This window comes from Coloeus monedula (genome assembly GCF_965178545.1).
Source record: "Coloeus monedula genome assembly, chromosome: 18".
Taxonomy (NCBI): Eukaryota; Metazoa; Chordata; class Aves; order Passeriformes; family Corvidae; genus Coloeus; species Coloeus monedula.
In genome coordinates, this window is record NC_138798.1 from 4,486,933 (window position 1) to 4,511,607 (window position 24,675).

Sequence of the window (24,675 nt, forward strand, 5' to 3'; positions counted from 1 at the left end):
TGCTGGAAGAGGAAAGAAATGCGGCTCAGGTCTGTGGGATGAGCATCCCTGGGATGGATCCATGGTGCCTAGGGAGCGTTGCCTCTCTGGGAGCATCCCTGCCCGGCTTTGGCGTGGTGCCCGGGTCGGGATGGTTGTGCAACAGCCCCTGAAACGCCGCAGCCCTGAGAAAGCTCAAACCTGGGTGGAGTAAGTGATGCTGTTTCCAGCCCAGGCTCTGTGTCATTCCAGACTTCCCACTCCCTGGAAGCAAGTTTCACCTGGGAAGAGCAGGAGCCCCTCCAGCTCCAGGGCAGTTCCCAAGCAGGGCTGTTCCTTCCTGGGAACACATCACCCCCACCCACCCCGAGACCCCCCAGCCCGTCTGTGCCATCACATCCCACATCCAGCCAAACTCTTGGGTTCATCACTGGGAATCACCAGGAGAATTCCATGTGTGACCCCAGGGATGGGCCCTGGCTCTCCTGGGACAGGAGCAGAGTCCCCCCAAGGACTCCCTCAGCCACAACCCCTCCACTGAAGTGTCCAGCATTCAAGATCCCGGTTATCAATCACACCTGGAATGCCGAGGGTGGGCGCAGGACGCCGAGAGCCAAAGGAAAAGCCAAGCAGAGGCAGTTTATAATCAATGACTTTTATCTTTTGAAAATGGAAGCAAATATTTGGACAGATACTCTGGCCGCTCTATAAGAGCGCGTCTTTCCGGACTGGGCTGGTTCTCTCCCGGGATATCACGGCTACAAAAAGCTTCAGGCACTGACTCCGGTTGAGCCTGGCGAGGCATCAGTTCATTTAAATAAAATACAGGCTAGGAACTAAAATCTCCCACAACCCCACCCCCGGGCATCTCAATCCAGCGGCTCCCAAAAACTGATTTCCCTCCAATGTTAGGAACAAACCCGAGGTCCCCAAGCACACAACCCTGAAGTCACACGTACAAATCAACACAGAAATCACCACTGTGGGGAGAACGACCTTCGGGTTTTTGGGTTCCAAAAGAAAAAAAAAAAATCCATAAAAATACACATCTCAGGCATTTACTGCAATACAGAAACATCACCAAACAGCCAAAGAACCCGGAGCGGCCGGATTGTGGATCCACGGGCACAGGGCAGGGGATGCCACTTGTCCCTAAAACACAGAAATCCCACTTTTCTGAAGCTTTCCTGCTCTGCAATCCCACCACATCCTCTGTCTCCTCCATCCCGTCCTCGTGCCTCTCCAGCTACGTCCCCTGGCCGATTCCGCCTCCACGCACACATCCCTCCACAACAGGGAATCCTTAACCTGGAAGTTCTGAACATGCAAACACTGGGAAAAATGGAAAATCATAGAATTCCTAGCTAAACTAATGGAAAATAAAAAAATCAATCACTTCAGCCTGGACAAAGGGACTCGTGTCCGCCGGGATGCTCCAGGTGGGGGACGCTCCGCACACACGGAGCTGCCACAGGGACAGAGTCCAGCTGGGATAGGGATCAGGAGCTTTCTGATGGTCTTTGCCCACCTATGGATTCAGGATGGGTTGTCAGCACTCCCTGGTGCTGCAGGGATGAGCTGTGCAGGGATGGGCAGCACCGGTCCCGCTTGGCACAGCTTTCCAGGGTGTCCTGGATCCCATTCCCAGCACAGGGACACAGCTGGGAGCAGGGAGCCAGCCTGCCCCATAGCCCTGACAGCTCCTTCGCAGGGGAGACCCCACCTGAGCAGAGCTTTGCTGAGCTGAGCTTCCATGGAATTCCAGGAGGAGCTTGCTCACCAGCCCAGAGCACTCACAGGGTCTTTCCCTGGAGGATCCCAGAGAAACCAGTTCTCCAAACTGGGATCAAATCCACCCTCCCAGTCCCTTCTGCTCTGAAGGACTGGGAGTACAGGAGGCGGGGTTGGGGTTGGGGGTTGCTCATCTGATCTGGGAACAAATCCTTTCCTGCAAAGCTTTCCAGCATGGCAGGGTGGGAGGCAGGAATGGGAATGATGGACAGAAGAAAACAAATGATAAAAAAAATAACAACGGAGGTGTTTTGTTTGTGGAGAATCATCATGGAAAAATCACCTTCCTGCTGCTCGTGCTGCCTTGGAAAATTCCTATCATCAGCACTGGTGTGAGGGGCTGACTCCGATTCCAAAAGCTCCTTAAAATCCATGAGCTGAGGGGGCAGGAACAAGGATTTACAGCAACTGCTGGCATCCCACAGCTCACCTGGAACTCCATGCTCCATGGATAAAAACATTCCTGCATGGAAGTCAGTTCTGCCTCGAAATGGAAATAAAAATCAGCAAGTAAAACACGTGAGTTTGGTCACGGAATCAAACATTGGGATTGTATGAAAATGGGAACGTGGTGCTGGCTTCAAACTTCAGTAGGAAATAAATCCCCTCGTTCAGAATGATAAATTTGTATTTTTCTGGGGCTGGGGACACGTTGTGGAGCAGAAAAGGCAGCTCATCCCATCTCCAAGGGGTCTCCACAGGGAAGGGAAGGGAATGGAAGGGAACCCACCTGACTGTTCCAAATGGAGGATTTATACAAAATAGCTTCAGCTTTGTTCTCTGCACAGTGTAAACATCCCCCACACCCCCTGTCCCTTGGAATGGAAACACAAATACTGCAAAAGTGGCAAATAAGAAAAATAAAAGCGATTTTTTTTTCTATTTTTTGGCAACTTTAAAAAAAAAAAAAAAAAAAAGAAAAAGTGGTTAAGAACAATGTGGTGTTGGTCCCTAAATCTAGAAAAAAGATATTTGGGCATGACATTGGAAGTCAAGAATGGGTTCGTTTTTCAAGGATTCATAATAACATCTGGAAAAAAAACAAACCAAAAAAACCCTGTAAAAGTAGCACTTCTTGTTTTTGACACAGTCACAGAAATTCATTGGAACATCAGGAAACGAAAAAAATCTTTCACTAAAAAGCTTGGCTTGAAATCATCGGCTCTCGTTGACGTGGATTTAGGAGAACAGGAAAGCTCGTACTGGAATGCTGCAGGCTGCTGCTGGCTGAACTGGGAGCTGGGATGTGCCTGGGCTGGCGGCCCCGTCAGTCCGCGATCTTGGCCATCTGCTGCTCCAGCTTGGAGATGCGCTCGTCCTGGTTGGAGATCGTGTCCTTGATGGATTTCAGCTCCTTCAAAATCTCGTCCAATTTGGCGTCGTTTTGCTGGAAGACAAAACAGGAGTGAGGAGAGCTCTGGGGTTTTCCAAGGAAAGGGCTCCTCCCAGTGGGATTGTTGGAGGGATGAGGGTGTGACACAGACTCTGGAGCAGTTGGGATGCTCAGGGCATGGAGCAGCATCTCCAGCAGCACCAGTGCACCCAGGCAGGAGCAGTACCTGCTCTTAAACCACACTTTCCTCTGTGTCCCAAAGGACACAGTTTGAGGACAGGGATTAGTGGTGAACAAGGTGCTGGTGCTGGGTTATGGTTTGGGCTTGGGGATCTCAAAGGTCTTTTCCCAACCTCAATGGTTCTGTGATTTAGAAAAAACAATTCCCAGTAATCTTCCATTTCTACAGAAACATCACAGAATCATGGAACATCCTGAGTTGGAAAGGACCCACAGGGATCATCCAGCCCAGTTCCTGGCCCTGCACAGACACCCCAACAACCCCACCCTGGGCATCCCTGGCAGCGCTGTCCCAACACTCCTGGAGCTCTGGCAGCCTCGGGGCCGTGCCCATTCCCTGGGGAGCCTGGGCAGTGCCCAGCACCCTCTGGGGGAAGAACCTTTCCCTGATCTCCAACCTAAACCCCCCCTGGCGCAGCTCCAGCCATTCCCTCAGGTCCTGTCACTGGTCCCACCCTGGGATTCCCACCTGAGGCCACCATCCCTAAAATTCCTGGAGTTCACTCACGGGGTTTGAGGCATCCGCTGCTTTCTTTGGAGCATTTATGAGATCACTCTTCTTGTTCCCGGCGGGTTTGTTGTCCAGTATGTTCTTCTTGACCACCTTGAGATCCCGGTTTTTGCCTGGAATGTACCCGTGCTTCAAGGAGATGAGGAGAGGATCAGCATTCTTCCCCTCAAACCACTCCTCTGCTTCCAGAGCTGCTTCTGGGCCGGCTGTGTCTGGGTACAGGTCATCCTGGAAGAGGTCGGACTGCAAGGCAGGAGACATGGATTGGTCAGGAGCTCTGGAGGCAGGAGCTGGCTCCAAAGCCCGGCCCCAGGGCGGTGCTCACCTTGCGGGGAACCGTCATGATGATGGGCTCACACTTCCTCTCGTGGAGCTTGAAGAACCTGCCGTGGAAAAGGAGAGGTGGGACAGGGAGTGAGGATCAGGGAGATGCAGGAGATGGGAAAGGAGCAACCCCAAGGAAACACAGAAATCCCTCTGAGACCATTGAGTCCAGCCACTCCCCCAGCACTGCCAAGGCCACCATAACCCAATGTCCTCAAGTGCCACATCCACACAGCTGTGAAATCCCTCCAGGATGGGGACTCCACCCCTGCCTTGGGCAGCCCCTTTCAGTGCCTGACCACCCTTTCCATGAGGAAATTGTTCCTAATATCCAAGCTAAACCTCCCCTGGAGCCACTTGAGGCCATTTCCCCTTGTTCCCTGGGAGAAGAGATGGATCATATTCCCAACCAGCAGTGATGTTCCCTCCTGGAGCCACTGCAGCGACATCCCGAGATGTTTCCTGCCCTTCCCAGGTTTTCTGAACCACCACTGCCCTGTGCTCACTGCTCTGCTGCTTTAACCACTCCTGAAATTCCCAGCCCCAGCTCCCAGCCCTGGGATGAGCTCTCCTCACCTGGCAATCTCACACTTGTTGACATCGAGGCCCCTCTTTGGCATGAACCCCATCCCCCTCTGCGGCTCTTTGCTGCTGAAGGTGTTGAGGTAGTGAACGTACGGGGACTCATCCGTGATCTCGAAGTAGCGGATGCTGCTGTCACCCTGCAAGGAACCCCAGGAGACCCTCCAGAGGCTGCAGGACCTGTGTTCCCTGTGCCCACACTCCTGCTCCTGACAGCCATTCCCTCCAGGAATGCTGCCATGGACAGCTCACAGCTGTTTTTGAAGCAAGGCTGATCCCCACCACAATCCGAGTCCATCAACTGAATGGTTCCTCCAAGTCCTGTTACACTGTAGGACAGGGATTGAACTCATGCTTCCAGGCTGGGAGTGGCCCCTTCCACATCTTTTGTGGAAAAACCTCCTGCCACAGTCAGGCAGAAAGGCTGTAAACCGGTTTGTCCTTAATTCCAAGCAATTCCACTGCACTGTTGTCTCTGAGACAGCAGGAGGGGTGGCAGATAGAAACCCAATATTCCTCCTTAGACAGAAACCAAATATTCCTCCTTAGCTGCTACAAAGATGGGATTCATGAACTTGTATGGATTCTCCTTTGTAATTCCTTGCTCATCTTGGCTTTGGCTCCTGTTTGTAGGAGTCCATCACAAGTAGGCACCAAATTCCTACAAATTGCTTTTAGAAAGGAGCACCTCATTCCAGTTTTCTATTATTTAATAACAAAATTCCAGTGGGCATTGCCACATGGTCCAGCATCTCCAAAGACAAGGAGGACAACATCCAAAATGTACCTTCCTCCCACACCAGTGTAAAATCCTCCAGGTCAACACCAGCAAGGAATAGTTTGGTAATGGTGTGGGACTTGTTGCATGAGGAGCAGCTTTACCTAATCCATCTCAAAGAAACATCCAGGTCCACTCCAGACCTTCCCAGGTTCTGCAGAGTGAGGATCAAACCCATTCCAGAGCAGCCTGATCTCTGCAGCACTGATTTTTTAGGGAACATTTTTGGGGAACACAGGTGCCTCTCCTTACCTTCCCACACAGGTAAATGATGTTGGTGTCTGGGTCGTAGAAGGGCAGCAGGACCCCGTTGCTGGTGTCCATCTCGTGAAGGGCTATTGGCTCCTCCATGTTTTTCTGGAAATAAAAACACCAGGGATGTTAATAAAGACTGGAAAAGCTTCTGTTCATAGAGGGAGGGTTTAAATTATTAACACTTTGTAGCCACTGAGCTCCCAGTGGTGTCTGCACCGCCCGGAGGGATCCGTGTGTTACAACAAACGCTGGGAATGTTCACGAGCTGACTCATAACCCAAGGGCATTTTAATCACTAAATGAAATAAAAACAGGAGCCAGGAAAATTCACCAAGTCAAGGGAAATACGTGACACAGTGAGTTAGTGACAGTGGAATGGGATGTGTGGTGGATGATGTCCCTGGAGACACTCAAAAGCCACCTGGCCACAATCCAGGTGGTCCCTTCCACCCTGAACCCTCCTGGGATTGTTGCTGTACTGCTCTGCTCAACACTGAGAGAGAGGTGACCTTCCCACAGCCCCTCTGCTCCCTGTGTGTCTTCCCAACCTGCAGCTCCCAGCTGATCGCTGCTCCTGCTCAGTTCCTTCACTGAGTGACCACACAGCCAAAATTATGGAAGCAGGAGCAGGCAGTAGATGGAGAGGGAATAACCTCAGGTGGATAAATGATGAATTTAGGAAGGAATTCTTCACTGTGAGGGCGGGGAGGCCCTGGCAAAGGGTGTCTGGAGAAGCTGTGGCTGCCCCTGGATCCCTGGAAGTGTCCAAAGGCCAGGTTGGACGGGGCTTAGAGCACCCTGGGATAGTGGAAGGTGTCCCTGCTCATGGCAGGGGGTTGGAATGAGATGGGCTTTAATGTCCCATCCAACCCCACCCATTCCATAATTCCACAGCTGCAGGGCTGGATTTAGGGTTAGGGTTAGGCTGGATGTGAGGGGCACAGGGATGCAGTTTGGGATCATACCGGGTTCCACAGGGCCAGCTGCCGCTCACTCATGCGGCTGAAGCCGGTGGTGAAGATGTTCCCATCCGCCAGGAAAATGGCTCGCATGGGCCGGGCTCCCTCGTGGGTTTTCTCTTTCTCCTGGAAGAGAGGAGCAGGTCAGGATTAGCAGTGAACAGAAAAACCCTCGGAGTGGTGGCTCCTCTCTGGACACGCTGCTCCTCCATGCTGGGGGAAATCCAAGGAGCAACATCCAACTCTCCTTCACTGCTGGTTCAGGGAAGAACCCAATCACTGAACCACAGGAGAAGGGGACATTCCTGGCTTGCTCCAGCTTTGCCAACAGGCCTCCTGCAAGGCTGAAGGAAAACCTCTTTGCAAGCTACAACTGAAGCTCTGCTTTGCATGCACAACTCTGGAACTGTAATTATACAAAAGGATTAGATGTGGAATTACACTCCTGCAGGTTTAAAACTGAGCCCTAAAATCCCGGTTCAAACGCTAATCCCAATAAACCCAGACAAATCCTCCAACCCCTACCATTCCTCTTGTAATTTTTGAAGAACACGACTGAACGTGGTGGTGTGTAAACTGAGCAAGAAGGTTCTTTCTTCCATATTTTCTTGCTCATTCCCTGCTGGAGTGAATCCACCTTTCTTTAATAATTAAGCAAACTTACAGCGACAATTTCTTGTTTCCTGGGGTCGATAACTCGGACTTTTTTGTCTTTGGAAGCTGTGCAGATGAGGCTGCCGTTGCGATTCCAGCTGACGTTGTAGATCATGTCCACGTGCATGTCATCCAGGTTGATGAGGGCTTCTCCTGTTCCCACATTCCAGATGATGATGGCGTTATCACAGCCTAAAATGGGAAATAACAGCTCAAGTCACAGCACTGGGGTACACAGGGGAAAAGCCAGAGCTGGGGAACAAGGGATAAACCTCCTGCAGCTCCAAAGGTTTTTTGGGGAAACCAAAACCCAAACTGGGAGCTCAGGAGGGATTTTTCTCAATGGAAAACACCCAGCTCATCCAACAATCCTGCTGAAAGGACTCGCTTCTTTCCTTGGGATCCAACCCATGGAAGCCTCAGACTACGCCAATGGATAATGAATTATCCAATTCATTTCCATAATGATGCAACTGATTTTCAGTGGTCAAAAAAATCTCAATACATGGACTGTACCAGCCAAGGAGACGATTTGGAAAATGCTGACCCTGAAAGTTTGTGGGAGGAACAGCCGGACTCTGGGATACTTTGTAGGGATCAGGGGGAAAGGAGAAACACTTGGACCAGTTCTAAAAGTATATGGGAACAGGGATGTAGGGAATGCAGACGTAAATCGTTACTGCAGATCAAATAAAGTCTGGAACAACTCCCAAACTCCAATTCCAGACATTTCCTTGGTGCTTATCCCTGTAAACTGAAGATACAAAAGGCTGAGATACAGAGGGGGCTGCGAGCCAGCTACTGCCTCGGGTCTTGTGATTCACAGGGATCTAAGGCATCTGAGCAGCTGGGAGAGGGAAGAAGGAAAAGGAAAAGCAGGAGTGGAAGGAAAGCAGGGAGAGGTGGCTGTTCCCCCGTCCCTGCGCTCCGTACCTGCGCTGAGCAGCACATTCCGCGCCGTCGGATGCCAGGCCACGATGCCGACTCTCTTGGAATGGCCTTCTAGCACTACCACGGGCTCTGTCAGGGACAGGGTGAGCCCATTCTCAGGGATCTGCCACACCTGCAAGGGAAAGGAAAGCTGCTCAGCCAAGGGCGGCCCCTCCGAAGGGCGCGTGGCTCGGCTGCTTCGCGCATCCCGCAGCCGCCGGAGCCGTCACTGCTCTGTGTAAACAGGAAGGGAATTGGGGAGGGATTTGTTCCCAGCTGCCAATAAACCCTTGGCTGATCCATGTGGAATATCCTCCCTCACTCATGTGCCAGCTCAAACCCACAGCTCCTGATGCTGCAATCCCTTTTTTCCCGTGTCCACGGACATGCTCCATTCCCATCCTGCTGAGGAGTTGGGAGAATCTCCCCTGCAGCTCCAATTCCATGGGAACAAGCTGCTGTCTTTCCAAACCACGCTTGTCCCTCAGAAGGACAATGCTGCAGCTCTACCACTGCCTACTTTTTATTTCTTTAGGAATGCCAGCAATTTGTTCTCCTGTTAGATTCCGGCTCCTTTCAGATCCCATTTAATCAGGGAAGAGCAGTTTGGTCCTGGAAGAAGCCAGAGCAGCCCAACTCAGGACTGCCTGTTCACTTCTTGCCTGGTTCCACAACCCTTCTGTTGTAAAATTCCTCAGGGAAGGGCAACCAGGAGGAGGAACAGCCCCCCAAGGATGCCAGAGCACTGGAATTCCAGGAGGAGGGAGGTGGCTTTTCCAGCCAGCAACGACCACGGATGGGACAGACAAACCCATCACCCCAAAGCCCCAGGGCAGGATCAGCCCCACCAAAACTATTCCTACAATTCAGCACTGGACAATCATCTCAGAACTGAGTTTGACCTACATAGAGTGAATTTAAAAATTACATGGAATTACAGGGAGAGCCCCTCGGGGAGCAGTTGGAGCTGCTGTAGGTAGATGGCAGCATTAGAGCACATTTGCTTTGCTTCCCATTGTTTGATTTTCCTGGAGTTGGGAGAACGGGGCTTGCCAGACCCTGCCCACGACGCCCAACAGGCTGTGGGATGTGATGGAGTGGATTTGGGAAGCGAGGCAGACAGAGATGCGTGATGGACACGTGGATTTCTGCGCTAATCCCAGTTTTTCCCTTCTCACAGGGATGGCTGATGCTGGAAAAAACCCAGCGAGATGCAGAGATTCTCAGTGGGTACCAGCTCACCTCCAAATAACCCAAAAATGATTTAGCTTTTCATGGACACAGCTCCCAGTGCCATCCTTCTCAGCATGCTGGGAGAAATGAGCACAATGGGAACACCTCCCCAGGAGAGGATTTCTCTGCAAGGGATGAAAATGGTCCCAGCCCCGAGGCTGCCAGAGCTCCAGGAGCCTTTGGACACTGCTCCCAGGGATGCACAGGGTGGCATTGTTGGGGTGTCTGTGCAGGGCCAGGAGCTGGGCTGCAGGATCCTTGTGAGCCCCTCCCAACTCAGGATATTCCATGATTCTGTGGAAATCCCTCTCTCCCTTCCCACCCGATGGAACAGCGCTGGTGACACGATGACATCAACTGAGGCTTTTACCAATCCAATTTTAAAATGGGATTGCAAACAGGAGCTGCTCAGCCTGGAAAACCAGGATCTCATCCTGCTCACTTCCCATTCCCCCCCAGCTCCACCAGTGACTGCATCCAACCCCTTGCAGGTTCTGCTGAAACCCAACACGCCTGAGAACCTCAACAAATCCCTTCCCCCACCCCTGAGACACTGAAAACTGGGTTCCAAAGGTATCAGGTTTGGAGAAACAGCTTTTCTCCTGCCACTCAGGGAGTAACAACCTGACAGCAACAGTTTGGAACATGTCTGTGATGGGAATTCCGTGTCAGTCTGGTGCTGCTCCTAATGCCAAAACTGTGGGGGGTCTCTCCAATGAGCCACTGGGCTTTGGTGGGTTTTGTGTTTCTCATCACATGCCCTCCTGCATCTCTAGGGTTGGATGGGATATTGGGAAGGAATCGTTCCCTGGGAGGGTGCTGAGGCCCTGGCACAGGGTGTCCAGAGAAGCTGTGGCTGCCCCTGGATCCCTGGAAGTGTCCCCAAAGCCAGGCTGGACGGGGCTTGGAGCAGCCTGGGATAGTGGGAGGTGTCCCTGTCCATGGCAGAGGGTGGAATGGGATGGGCTTTAAGGTCCCATCCAATCGAAACCATTCCATGATTCTAAGATCAGTCATTTTTTTCCCCCTGAGAGGCACAGTGGGATACAGGGACCTGTCCCCAGTCCCTCAGCCTCACTCTCATTGTGGGAAAAGCCTTGCAAACTGAGTTTATTCACCAAAATTACCCAGGAGCAGCAGAAGCTTCTGAGCCCATGACCTGCAGATGAGCCAGGCAGGGACAGCAGGGTCAGAGCAGCTCCAGCCAACATTCCTCCCTGCCAGGGGCAGCCACAGCAAATGGATGGGGGCCCTGGGCCCCCCAGTTCTGTTCTGCACCATCGCAGCCAGGAAGGATCCTGAGATCCCTCTGAGCAAGTGCAAAGGAGTCAGAAAACTCCAGAACCAAATTTAAACATGAGCCAGCGAGTGCAGGGGGTGGGAGAGGGAAAGGAGACAAAATCCCAGTGAAAAAGGGTTTTTTTAAAGCCTCTAGAGGACAGATGGAATTTTCTGTCAGGTAGCTGGGAGCAGCTGCAGGGCAGTGTAATCCTGGGCAGATTACAGACTACTGACCCAATAATCCTGCCTGCTATTCCCAAAAATAATAACGAAACCAATGTGAAAGGTCAGGGCATGGTCCCAACTGGCCCAGCCCCTCGTTCCTGCACAGGGTGGGAGTCTGGCCTCAGCCTGGGATCAAATCAGGTTCACAGGGAAATTACAGAATTTTAGACGCAGGACTTACCCTGCCGAGGGTGAGGACTCGGGAGGACTCCAAGGAAAACTTAAAATGCCCCAAGGAAACCTTAAAATGCCTGGGCATTAGGAAGTGTTTGTCAGCTCTCCCTCCCGTGGGTGTCTGGGGGTTTTTTGGGGGGGTTGATGTTATCAAGGCTGTTTGTTTGTGCAGGAGGAAGTGGAGCTGTGGCACAGCCGAGGGAGAGGTTTGGGGCTGCAGGAAGGGCAGGAGGGGAAGGTTTTGCACAAACAGCACGTGAGAAAGAAAACAAAGCAAGCTTTTCTTTCATCCCCTTTAAAAAGAAGCAAAAACGGTCTCCTCTGGCTCTGCACAAGCTGAAAAGGAGATTAAATCCATGTCTAGAAAGAACACTAGCTCCTACATCATATATATTCATTTTTATCACCTTAAGTAAGGAAACAAATGAGTTTGAGGCCTGGATTTATCCATGGCCCTGCTCCCATATCCCTGCAGGAAGAGGCTCTTGGTGCATCATTTTTACAGGGTCAGACCTTCTCCTCATTCTCCCTGTCCTGGTTGGTGGCCCAGGTTGCTGCAAAGGCTCTCTTTGATTTTTAAAGAAATCTGCTCCATCCCATGAGCTCTGCTCTGGCCTTTCCACACAAATTCCTTAAAATCCACCTTCTGATGAAGGAAATTTTCCATACCTGAGGAAGGGCCTCGATACCATCTACAAACCTTTATCCACTAAAACATTTTCCAGCTGAATGGAAAGCCTGCAGTACATCAGAGCCGTCCAGCACAACGTCAAGCAGGAATATTTAAGTCATTCCTTATTTGCTGGCACAAGGAAACAATTCTTCCATGGGAAGAGGCCACAGAAGGCATCTGCAAGGAAGCCTTTGGAGAGGGATGTTAGGTCTCCTCCTCTTTCCCAGTCCCCTCTCCAGTGCCATGTCCGATATTCCCAACACTGAATCTGTCCAAGGTTTATGTGCAGGTGTTGTAAAAATCTGGGAATTTCTTTAGAGGAGGTTTCTGGCTTTGGAAAGGGCTGAGTGAAGCTTCCCTGTGCCACACGGGGGCTGCAGAGTTATGGCTGCAGGGAATCAGCCCTTTCCACCTGGAGACAGTGGTTTGCACCTCAAATCCATGTTCTCTCCCTCAATACCATCCCAAATCCATGTTTTCTCCCTCAATACAGTCCCAAATCCACATTTTCTCCTTCACACCATCCCAAATCCACGCTCTCTCCCTCAATACCGTCTCAAATCCATGCTCTCTCCCTCAATACCATCCCAAATCCATGCTCTCTCCCTCACACCATCCCAAATCCATGCTCTCTCCCTCATACCATCCCAAATCCATGCTCTCTCCCTCACACCATCCCAAATCCACGCTCTCTCCCTCACACCATCCCAAATCCATGCTCTCTCCCTCAATACCGTCCCAAATCCACGCTCTCTCCCTCAATACCATCCCAAATCCACGTTTTCTCCCTCACACCATCCCAAATCCACGTTTTCTCCCTCACACCATCCCAAATCCATGCTCTCTCCCTCAATACCGTCTCAAATCCATGCTCTCTCCCTCAATACCATCCCAAATCCATGCTCTCTCCCTCACACCATCCCAAATCCATGCTCTCTCCCTCATACCATCCCAAATCCATGCTCTCTCCCTCACACCATCCCAAATCCACGCTCTCTCCCTCACACCATCCCAAATCCATGCTCTCTCCCTCAATACCGTCCCAAATCCACGCTCTCTCCCTCAATACCATCCCAAATCCACGTTTTCTCCCTCACACCATCCCAAATCCACGTTTTCTCCCTCACACCATCCCAAATCCATGCTCTCTCCCTCAATACCGTCCCAAATCCATGCTCTCTTCCTCACACCATCCCAAATCCACGCTCTCTCCCTCAATACTGCCCCAAATCCACGCTCTCTCCCTCACACCATCCCAAATCCACGCTCTCTCCCTCAATACATGTCTGGCTGACGTCGCTGAGATCCCTTGTGGCAGAGGGTGAGATCCTAAATCCCTGAGTGCTAGAGCACAGATGGTCTTTAAGAACAAGGTCTTTTCTCTGGCAGCTGGAATTGACGCAGAATCCCCCACAATTTCCTCCTCCACGTCACTTTCCCTCATCTCCCCCCGGCAGAGTTTGGAGCCCATGAACAGCCACGTGTCCTGTAAAGCTCCCTGCGTTTATTCCGTTCAGGCTGCTCAGGAAGCAGGACCCAAACCCTTTATCAAGGAAAACAGGACACTGAACTACCCATGCCAGGCCAGAAAAGCAATTACAGTTGGGAAAGCTCATGAGCTCATTCCCAAAAGTCCAAGCCAGGGGTGTTCTTCACACCGGTGCAGTTCCCAGCTGTCCCAAATGAGCTGGGATCCATCTTTTCCCATTCCAAACCTCCAGCTAACACACCCCCAGCAACTTCCAAACCCTGGTCTGCACATCCCTGACCCTGGAAGCACAGCAAGGCCTCACCTATTTCCCCTTCCACTCCAGACAGGTCACACCAAACACAACCACAAGGGTGCAAGCCCCCAGGCAGCTCCACCCTGGGACCTTCCCACACGGGTGCTGCCTCCAGGGATGCACGGGAAGCTCATCCCCACCTTGGGATGTGTGGAGAAACCCCAGAGTCCATTGGGAAGTGCAGATTCCTGCAGTTTGTGCCCACATCGGGAGCACTTGGACAAGCATTTGGACAACTTGTAACTGAACTCCGTTGGGTTTTCCCCATAATTCAGTCTCTCTGGAGCCTCCCAAAAGACTTCTCACTGCACTTGGATTAGAGACTTATTTGGCCTCTGAGGAGGCAGCTCTGGGCCTTCACTGATGCTCAGGTCTCAGAAACATTCCCAGTGTGCAGCCCTTCCACATCCTGGATGGAGAAACATTCCCGCATCCTTCCAAAGCTCAGTTCCAGCCCAGTAGTGAGCATTGCAAACCCAGAAATTGTTGTTTTGTTTAATATTAAATATAGCCCATTTTGTTAACATGCTTCAGCTTCCAAGACTGAGAGATCACAGGCAAGAGCTGTCCCAGGAAAAGCCTCTTGGGATGAATCCCCTCCCAAACATTTGAACGATGAACAGAAGCAAAGGAATTTATCTGACATGATCTATAATAAGATTTCAATATAACATTCAGCCTACAGCATTTCTAAATATGGCCAAAGATCCCTGGAGTTATTTGGCATTATTTCATCTTCCAAGGATTTTCTTTCACTTATTCTGCTGTGTTTGCATACACAGGATTCCACATCCGTCACGGAGCGAGCCCGGCTGTTGTTCCATGGGCTCTCACTGAGATAAAACAGGTCTCAATCCAAGATTGGCAGGTGCAGAATTTGGGATTAATTGTATTTATTTATTAAAAAAAGGCCTTTTGACACCTGCTCAAAACTTGGAGACACAGGGAAAATTTTGAGTGACTCTGTTAAATCAAGGGTTGAAGGAATCCTGGAACCTGCTGGGTTCATTCCCTTCCAATCCCTCTCTCTTCCCAGCACATTGGGATATCTGAGGTAAGGAACCACCTGTCTTCTCAAAGCTCTACAAATCAGAACATGTCACCACAGACTGGCATTCTCATTCCTCTTCCCAAACATCAGGAAAATGCCAAGGGGAAGGAAAAATGGAAAAAATTCTTCCCTGTGAGGGTTGTGAGGCCCTGGCACAGGTTGCCCCATCCCTGGAAGTGTCCAAGGCCAGCTTGGACAGGGCTTGGAGCAACCTGGGATAGTGGAAGGTGTCCCTGGCCATGGCAGGGGGTGGGATGGGATGAGCTTTAAGTCTCTTTCAATCCAACCCCTTCCACAATGACCAAATCTTCCACGACTTTCTCACCTCGGAACAGGAGGTGTCTTCAGGAATACCAGTGTCCTTTGGAGCAGGAGTTCCAGCAGGGAGCAAAGCCCACCCCACCCCACAAGGAACACTCACCATGACAGTGCAGTCCTCGGAGCCGCTGGCGATGACCTGGTCATTGTGGGGACACCAATCGATGTCCAGCACTGGCCCCGTGTGGCCACACACTGTGGGGTAGGACTTGTCAATCCTGCCTGTCTGGAGGGAAGAATGAGAAAGAGAGCTGTGATATCCCGCAGGAAGCTGCTTCCCAACCCTCTGCTCTTTCATATCTGCAATTCCATGAGATCTGAGCTCATGGATCAGCAGGGGAAACAAACCAGCAGCTCTTCTCCAGCATCAACGAGCTGGAAATTCCCTAGGGAGCAAGGAAAGGGTTCAGAAATCCAGCACAGGAGGGCTGTGACCCCACACCTCAGCACCTGCTGCAACACCATCCCTTTGTCCATCCCAACTTTTTGAGAAGAGCAAAGCTCTGGTTTCATCTGTGCTTCCCAACAGCAACAGCTGAAGACAACCAAGCTAAAACTGTCATTGGAGGGCGTTGCTGGTCACTGGATTTACCAGGTCTCCCTGGTTTCTTAACACAGAAGGATTTTGCTTGGATGGGAAGATGTTAGGATGCAGTTGTGCAGAGGAAAATATTGTTTGGAGGAATAAATGTTGCCAACATGGACTGTGTCAGCCACACCTGATCCACACCTGCCTCTCCACGGCCAGAGGACCAAGGCCACCAATGCCAGGCTCCCTACAGGGATAACATTTCCAAAAACAATGAGCTAATGAGCCACTTAAACCCGAACTGGGACAAATCCAGTGATTCCAACCCAGCTGATGCTGACACACTGACTTTGCCCCTGGATCTGTGTTTTGCTGAGGAGCCCCTGAAGTTCCTGAAGCACCTGATCCCCCCCAACAGCTGATTCCACAAACAAGGAAGAAGGGAAAGGAAAATCACTCTCATCATCCTTCTCTCTCTCGGCCAAGCCTTGCACACAAGGGAAGCAATATCTACAATACTGAGGATGCACAGCAGCAGGGGAAAGAGGAAACTCCTCCACTTCCACAGCCACATCCCTGGTCCTGCTCCATGGGGTTTTGTTTCCAGGGAATGACCTTTTCATGATGAGTGATGGGAGAAGAGAGACAGCAGGGAGAGGTCTGGGATGGGGTCGTCTTCTTTTGTGTTTAAACATGCAGAAGAAATGGTTGGAATTTCCCTCCTGCCACTGGACAGTAACATTCCCCAACCTTGGAGGTGACATTCCTTAATTTATGCCTCCCACCCCGCTCCATGTGGGAGGCTGCTCCTATTCAAGGCTGATAACCAGAATAATGCTGGACATTGGCTTTTGAGGACAGCTGACCTGGAGCCCTCCACTAACAGCAAAACAAGATATGGATCCCAAAAGATCCCACTATCTCCAAAATGGCCAAATTTAGGCTTCAAAAGGAAAAGAAAGTCTCAAGATTCAGATTTAAAGATTCAACTGCTTTCGGAATTATTAAAAGGGGAAGAGTTGTGGATGAAGAGCCATAAACCTGCCATTCAAAAATTAAAGCCTGTGTAATCCCTCTTGGATGCCACAATGTGAAACAGGATTTAAAAAATTAATACACCCAACTGCCATGTAGAATTCATCCATTTTAATTTACCTAATTAGAAGGAGAATCATGCAGAGCACACGAACTGCAGAAGGCACATGACAGGCCACAGACAAATACAGGCCTGAACCAAAAAGGAAAAATAGGAATAATAATGTAAAATGTCAGGGACTGCCTGTTCTGGCTCCCTGGCAGGAATCAGTGGGATCCTCCAGGAGGAGCCTCTGGTAATTATTTCCAGACTGCACGAGCACTTATGGGTTCAGTTTTGGGGTTATACAGTCATTTATTACTGTGGGAAGGGAAAAAAAAAATCAATTTGAGCAAATTAAAGGCCAAACGTCACCTTTCAGTTTGGATCCCGATGAACCTGCATAGCCTGAGCAGGAGCAGCCAGGAGCCCGTGGCAGCAGTGACACACAGGAGCTGCTTCCCACCACCCACACCAGAGCTCAGCTCTCAAACCAGGATCCTGCACTTCCCTGAAGAGCAGTGCTCTGAGAATCATGGAATGGGTTGGGTTGGAAGGACCTTAATGATCATCCAGTGCCATCCCCTGCCATGGGCAGGGACACCTTCCACTAGCCCAGGGTGCTCCAAGCCCCATCCAACCTGGCCTTGGACACTTCCAGGGATCCAGGGGCAGCCACAGCTTCTCTGCGAAATCCATTCCAGGGCCTCCCCACCCTCACAGTCAGGAATTTCTTTCCAGTATCCAATCTAAATCTACCCTCTTTTATCTTAAAGCCATTGCCTCATATCCTGTCCCTCCATCCCTTGTCCCAAGTCCCTCTCCAGCTCTCCTGGAGCCCCTTTAGACCCTGGAAGTGGCTCTGAGGTCTCCCTGGAGCTTTCTCTGCTCCAGGTGAACACCCCAGCTCTCCCAGCCTGGCTCCAGCCCTCAGAGCATCTCCATGGCTTCCTCTGGACTCTCTCCAGCAGCTCCACATCCTCCCTGAGCTGGGATCCCAGAGCTGGAGGCAGCTCTGCAGGTGGGGTCTCACCTGAATTCCCTGTGCATCACCCACAAACACCCCCCTCTCCCTGCCTGCACCTGGAGAGTGACCCCAAACCCCGTTTCCCACAGGGAACAGACAGGCAGGATGGGGAAAGGAGATGTTATTTAGCAGCAGTGTGGGAGAGGCAGCAACTTCAAGCTTCTTTATCCACAAAGAATTCTCAAACCAAGGAAAAGAGGACAAAGCAGAGCAGGAGATGTCCCACACAGCTGCTCCCTGGGATCTGGCAGAAAAAGACAATCCCAGGGAGATGAAGAGCCCAGGGCCATATGAACATCTTCACCTGGGCATGAAAGCAGAGACCCTGCTGCTCAGCAGGCTCCAGGAATAATCCCAGAATCATTCCAGTTGGGAAAGACCTCCAAGATCATCCAACCTGTGCCCAATCCCCCCCCCTTGGCACCCAGCCCAGAGCCCTGAGTGCAAGGTCCGGTCCTTCCTCGGCCACCTCTGGGGAAGTACAAAAATGAGTATTACACATCAAAACAAGACTAAATAAGGATGTAAAGCTGCTGCTGGAGGCCCCAGTGGGGTGAGCAGGAGCGGCAGCCCTTTGAGAGAAGCTCCTGCCTTGTGGTCAGAGGCACCAAACGGTCTCTGCAGAGCAGAGGAAACCGCGGTGTTTTCCTGAGCACGGCCCGAGAGCTCGGCCGCGCTTCTGAAGGTGCCACATCCGCCCCTCATCACCAACACCTTCACCAGGGACCCTCCCAAGGCACCGTGGGGACAGCACAGGACAGCCACCCACAGCACCATCACAGGGATGACCCCTCGGGGTGAGGAATGAGCAGCTTTGAACTCAGGTGTGGTATTTTGCCACCTCTCAGCATCACTGTTGCAAATTCCATCCGCCAGATTCCTCCTCCCGGCAGCATTCTGCTGCCTGGAGCGGGGAACCCCAATTCCTGGCATTGTACTGTGCTCAGAAGAGCTTGAAAAATCAGTATTTTAGGGGATTTGCCAAAAGAGAAAAAACAGGAAAGCTGCAGTAGGGTTATAAAAACCCACCAGGCTGCAAAATCACCAAATTCCACGGTTTTCAACGCAATTCCTCTCCAATGCCACCGGAACACCACGAGGTTTGGCAACTTGGTTGCCAGCTGGGTGTGTTTCCATGCTACTCTAATGCTCCCAGGTTTGGGGATTTATTTATTTATTTGTAAAATGTAATCTTTTAATTAGGAGAGGATTTGAAATAAATCTCAAGTGCTGATACACAGCTTAAAATTAACTTCAAGAAATTCAATCCTTCTCATAATCCACTGGGACTGTGGTTCGACACATCCCTGATAACTTTTGAATTTTGGAGTTGTATTTGATAAGATGTTGGTCAAAAAGGTGAATTTGAGGATTTTTAATAAAGTTGGTGTTGACTGAACACACATTCAATATTCAAGGGGTGAAGTTGCCTTATTAAATTAATTTTAAGTGCTTTCATGTATTCCAGATCAGAAAAAAAATAGTTAAATCATCAGAAATATTAAACCCAGATCAGATGAGAAGAAAAATAAAAAAAGATTAAATCCAAAAGGGATGGATAAGCAACACAAGAAAACTGTTCCTAAAAGTGGGAGTTTTATGAATTAATTTGAGTGTCTTGTGATCGTTTCTCTGCCAGAAAAGGGCATTTGGTGGCAGGAAACAGCTCATGGATTATGGTAAAAATATCAGGGAGAACAGCTGCTTCCCCAGCCCATGGCTGTGCTCCTTGAAATCTCCATTTAAATTAGGGAAGTGGCATCGAGTTGCACAAGTCAAAGCAGCTCCCCCTTCACTCTGCACAAGTTTGAGGAAGGAAATCAGGTCACAACTGCAAAGTTTGAAACCCCAACTGAACTGCTAGAGAAAATACTCCTCTTTTCTTTAAATCATAGATTTTCATTAAAACACTCCTAAGTTTCACCCAAGGAAGTTGAACTTCTGAGCACTGACCCTCCACCTCTGGCTGCAACAGCTGGGCCTGGAGGAGGCACTAGGGAGAAAACTGGGCTGAAATGGAAGCTCCTGCCCATGCCCAGCATCCATCAGTCACCCCACAGCCCAATCCAGGCATCCAGAACGAATCTGGAAGATTAGGAAATGTTATTCCCAAAAGATACACTGGAAAAGTCAGGCAGTAAGAGACCACTGGGCTCTCCAAGAATTCCCCAGCAGTGCTCCCATTCTCCTTGTCACCTTGGCAGCTGCAGGGCTGTGACATCGGATACTGGGGGAAATTTCTTCACTGGAAGGGTGGTCAAGCATGGAACAGACTCCCCAGGGAAGTGGGGGAGTCACCATCCCTGGAAGTGTTAAAACACAGGCAGTTGGGGCATTTTGTGACGTGGTTTAGTGGGAATGGGGGCACTCGGTCAAAGGTTGGACTTGATGAGCTTGGAGGTCTTTTCCAACCTTAATGATTCCATGATTCTATGATTCCATCCCAGGCTGCCACAGAATGGACACATGCTGGCTTTAAAGAGGAAAAAAACCCAACACAAACAGTCCTCACACCCAACCCAACCTGTGAAATCCCATCACTCGGAGCTGGGAGTGCAGCACAGCTCCAGCACTTCCATGGATGTTTGTCCCAGCTTCCACAGGAAAGCTCTAAACACACCAGAAATAAATTTCAAAAAGAGAGACCTGTTGCCCAGAAATTCCAATTAAAAAGGACAGAGTCACTCTTTCATTCCCTCCCTAAAATATGATTTCCAAAGCAGTTCATCTCCCTGCTCCTTCCCAGCTGCAGGAAAACCAATGGGTATCCCAGAAGTTGAGGGTTCTGGATAAAGTGGTAAAACCCCACTGCAGTTCAGAGGATAAGCATCCACCCAGAGAGAGCAGAGCTGCTGGGCAAGGAGACAGGGATCCACAGGGATCATCCCCAAGAGCTGGGAACAGATGATCCAGGGCTCCACCAAGCACGACTTCTATTTTCATTATTGGACAAGTCCTTAAAATTGCAGAGGTATTTGTACAAACCTCTGACTGTAAGACAAGGGATGGAATTTGCTGCTTTTTTCCCTGGAGGAATGAGATCCATTAGCCCCTCTGCTGCCCTCTCTTCCCTACTACATTAGAAGCTGATGATCCATTGGAATCAAGCTGACAGTGATAAATATAAACTTCTTTTTATAGAGAGAAATCCAAGGTGAAATAAAAGGACAGAATCCATCACACTCCCCCTAAAATGGCTGGAAAGGCTTAATAAACCCATCATGGCGAAACCTCCTGATTTTATTTTACACACAGTTCAGAAAAGGATGATTTTCTTTCCCCCCAAATCCTTCCTGGTGGAATAGGAATGGGGAAGAGCTGCTTAACAACTCTCATATGCCATGGATGAACACCAAGGCCTGTCACTTGCAGAACGACATATTCCTTGGAGAAGATCATTCCCGAGGTGTGCACGCCCCCACCCACATGCTAATTGCCTCTCAGGGCACCATCTGATCCCAGATCCTGCAGGAATGTTGCTGGTGTGAAAGGAGTGCAGGAAAATGGAAAAATCTAATAAAAGCTATATCCAAAAGGGACTGAATAAACCTCTGGTAAAGGCCTTACGTAACACAACTCGTGGCTGAATGGATCTTTCTGCATGAACTCAAACAAAAAGGAACATTTGCAGCAGGTTTTTCTGTGCAGATAAAAACTGCAAAGGGTTTTTGAGGAGGGGAAAAAAAAGAAATTTGTCTCCAGTTCTGCTGGAGCACAGACCCAGCACCAGAACCACCCCTGAATCCAGGTGTTTTTCCAAGTCATTCTGCCCAAACTATCAGGAAACCCAGAGAATTTTTATCTGGTACCTCCCCTGTGTACCCAGAGCTTTCCCTGGGATAAGGCTCAGAGAAAACCAATCCTACAACCACAGCCCAGAACAAGCAGGGAAGTTTTCAGTTCTTCCCTGGTGAGCAGAGTTAATGCTGATTACCCTGGCTCTTATCACCTACACAGCCCTGATGGAGAGGAATTACAGCTTTTCCAAACTATGTGGCTCATTCCAACAGAGGCCAACCCTCCAGACCGAGCAACCTGTGGGAATTGGATTGTCTGATGCTCAGCGGCTCCTGCCGGAGCATGGGAATAGCGAGTTCCTGGCAAAGCCCCTGCACATGTGCGTGCAAGAAAACAGGAAGTTCAGACAAAGCATTTCCACAGCCAGCAAAGCCGGCTGCGGCTGCTCCGGGAGCTGCGGGGATGGAAAGGGGATGCAGCCCCTGGGTCTCCCATACCTCTATCTAGCGGAGGAGGGAGGGGGCCGGAGAGACCCTCAGCAGCACGTGGGGGCTTGGGGCACGGCGGGGACGTGGGTGCACAGGGGATAATTCACACACGCACACGGGCTTTCTGTCCCGCACACACGGGTTAATGAATCCCGGCGCGCACGGGCCAATTCCCGCGCTCACGGGTTAATTCCCGCGCTCACGGGTTAATTCCCGCGCACTTGCCGCGCCGCGCCCCCGCCCCCGCCAATCAGCGCGGCGGCCGCGAGCGCTGCCATGACCATATAAGGTAAAAAGCCGCGGCCGCCGCAGTGCCGCTGCGGTGGGCGCGGGTGCGCGCGCGGGGGGGGGCGGGGCTTGTGGAGACAGGGGCGGGGCTTCCCCCTCCCTCCGCTGTCCGTGCCCCCCCCCCAGCCCACACCGAGCACATGGGTGCGGGGTCCCTGCGGGTTCATCGCGCCCCAAAAACACCCCCAGACCTCCGACCCAGCGCCGGGAGGGAGCTGGGAGCCGCCTGCCCGGCAGGGAGAAACCCCGGCCATAACAAAACCCTGCAACGGTACCGCAAATTGGCAAGAAAAAGCACGTTAAAACGAGTAAAATTCCCCCTTTTCTGTGCTCATCCCGCACCGAGGGTCAGCCACATCCCAAATAATTCCCAGTGAGCCGCAAAGCACTGGGTTTGAGCAGCCACGATGTCATGATGGGCTATTTTCCCTGCAGAAATGCAGCAAGTGTATTTTTATGGCCCAATTTTAAAATCAGCCCAAACCCATGGCTGAAAATTGCTTTTTTTTTCTTTTTTTTTTTTTTTTTTTACCCCTGAATATAACAACAAGGATTTTGCTGCGGGGAGCTTAATAAGTATCTGTGCTAAACAGGCTCAAAGAGAAATCCAAATGTTATTTAGGGTGTTGAAGTTCTGAAGGAACAATTTCATCAGCCCAGGCTATAAAAATAAATGCGGAACCCAGGAACTGGTTAGAGCAGAGCCAGCAAAGAACTGCATTGCAAAAGAACGTGTCAGGCTGGGGGTGAGGGACACAGCTCCTCCAGCTTCCCATGGAACCTCCTCAGATGTGGATGTTAAATGGCTGTGGAAGGCAGGAATGGAGCTGAGGGCACCAAGGCAGTGATAAATAGAGGGAGAGTGGGAGGAAGAACAGAATGGATGTGAAAATAACGCCAAAGATGGCATTTAAAAATGCAGAAGGCCAGGGCACTCAGAATTAGCAGGAATTTCTGCCAGGGACTGAGAAAACACAGAATCATGGAATCATTAACATTGGAAAAGCCCTCTGAGACCATTGAGTCCAACTGTTCCCCCAGCACTGCCAAGGCCACCATGTCTCCAGCTGCCACATCCATGAGGCTTTTAAATCCCTCTGGGGCTGGGGACTCCATCACTGCCCAGGGCAGCCTGTTCCAATGCCTGACAACCCTTTCCATGGAGAAAATTTCCACAATATCCAATCTAAACCTCGCCTTGCACAGCTTGAGGCCATTCCCTCAGGGTCTGTCCCTTGTTTCCTGGGAGCAGAGCCTGACCCCCACCTGGCTGCCCCCTTCTGTCAGGGAGTTGTGCAGAGCCAGAAGGTTCCCCCTGAGCCTCCTTTTCTCCAGGCTGAGCCCCTTTCCCAGCTCCTTCATCAGATTTGTGCTCCAAACATTGGGATGGAAGAGAGGAAAAGAAGGATGCACATCCCCTGCTATGGGCATCTGGAATTCCTCATCCAGAGCTGTGCCACCACGCGTGGTCCAGGCAGGAGGAGGACACGTGGCCTGAGGATGAGCCCAAAGCAGGGAAGGGCTGCTCATCAGAGCACCAAACGGAGCTATTTTGGGAGGTTGGGGTTTGGCTTTGCTTAACACGATGGAGAAGTCACTGCCCCTGCTCTGCCCTGGCCGGGTGGGAAGTTGAGCTCAGCCCTGGGCACTAATTCTGTATTCCACAGGGCAGATCTGGAAGTGGAGCTGGGAAAGCAGCTCAGGGCTGATGACAGACTGAGGACAACTTAACCACAGCTTAAGAGAGGAGCTGGAGGGTCACAGAGGAAAGAATGTTGCAAAAAAAGACTTTTCATCACAAGAATTCGCTGGTTAAGCATCAGAAAGGGATGAGACAAATCTCCTCCAGAAGATGGATGTGACTTTTCCATGTAGGACCAGAGGCAACAGGAATGCCCTTCCTGGAACCAGTTCATTCCTTCACATGCCTCCAGTGTGGGGCTGCAAGGAGCAGTTGGGCTCAGGTGCATTCCTGAATGAATTCTGCAAGGAGCAGTTGGATTCAGATGATTCCTGAATTAATTCTGCAAGGAGCAGTTGGGCTCAGGTGCATTCCTGAATGAATTCTGCAAGGAGCAGTTGGATTCAGATGATTCCTGAATTAATTCTGCAAGGAGCAGTTGGATTCAGGTGGTTCCTGAGCGAAGTGACAAAAAAATAGCTGAATCCCTGACAGTAGAAAAACCTGACTTGATCATAAAGAGGCTTCTAAAATACGATTCCATGTGGAAAGTTCTGCCAGAATTGGCTCAGATGAGTCAAGCAAACAGCTTGTTTGTTGTGTTTAATGTACAGGAAGCATCAGACTGATTACAGACATTAAACACATTCATACACGGCACCACCGAGCAGCGTTTGTCACCACAGCTGACACTTCCCAGCCTTCAGTATTCCCAAAGAAACGCCGGGATGACAGCACAGCCGAGCAGGTGACTCAAGAAATATTCCAGCAGCA

The 24,675-nt window shown here is 50.7% G+C and overlaps 1 protein-coding gene across 2 annotated transcripts in view; it reads right to left on the reverse strand.

The window, feature by feature from the left end:
• Nucleotides 1-698: 698 nt before the first annotated feature.
• CORO1C (coronin 1C) overlaps nt 699-24,675 on the reverse strand; it is a 41,782-nt gene continuing 17,805 nt past the window's right edge. For both annotated transcript variants that reach the window (XM_082293224.1, XM_082293225.1), the window contains exons 3-11: nt 15,179-15,301; nt 8,340-8,469; nt 7,417-7,598; nt 6,759-6,878; nt 5,791-5,895; nt 4,755-4,900; nt 4,180-4,237; nt 3,852-4,097; nt 699-3,157 (exon numbers count right to left, since the gene is read on the reverse strand). In XM_082293224.1, the coding sequence (XP_082149350.1) occupies nt 3,038-3,157; nt 3,852-4,097; nt 4,180-4,237; nt 4,755-4,900; nt 5,791-5,895; nt 6,759-6,878; nt 7,417-7,598; nt 8,340-8,469; nt 15,179-15,301 (1,230 nt within the window). In that variant the 3' untranslated portion in view covers nt 699-3,037. The remainder of the gene's footprint in view (nt 3,158-3,851; nt 4,098-4,179; nt 4,238-4,754; nt 4,901-5,790; nt 5,896-6,758; nt 6,879-7,416; nt 7,599-8,339; nt 8,470-15,178; nt 15,302-24,675) is intronic.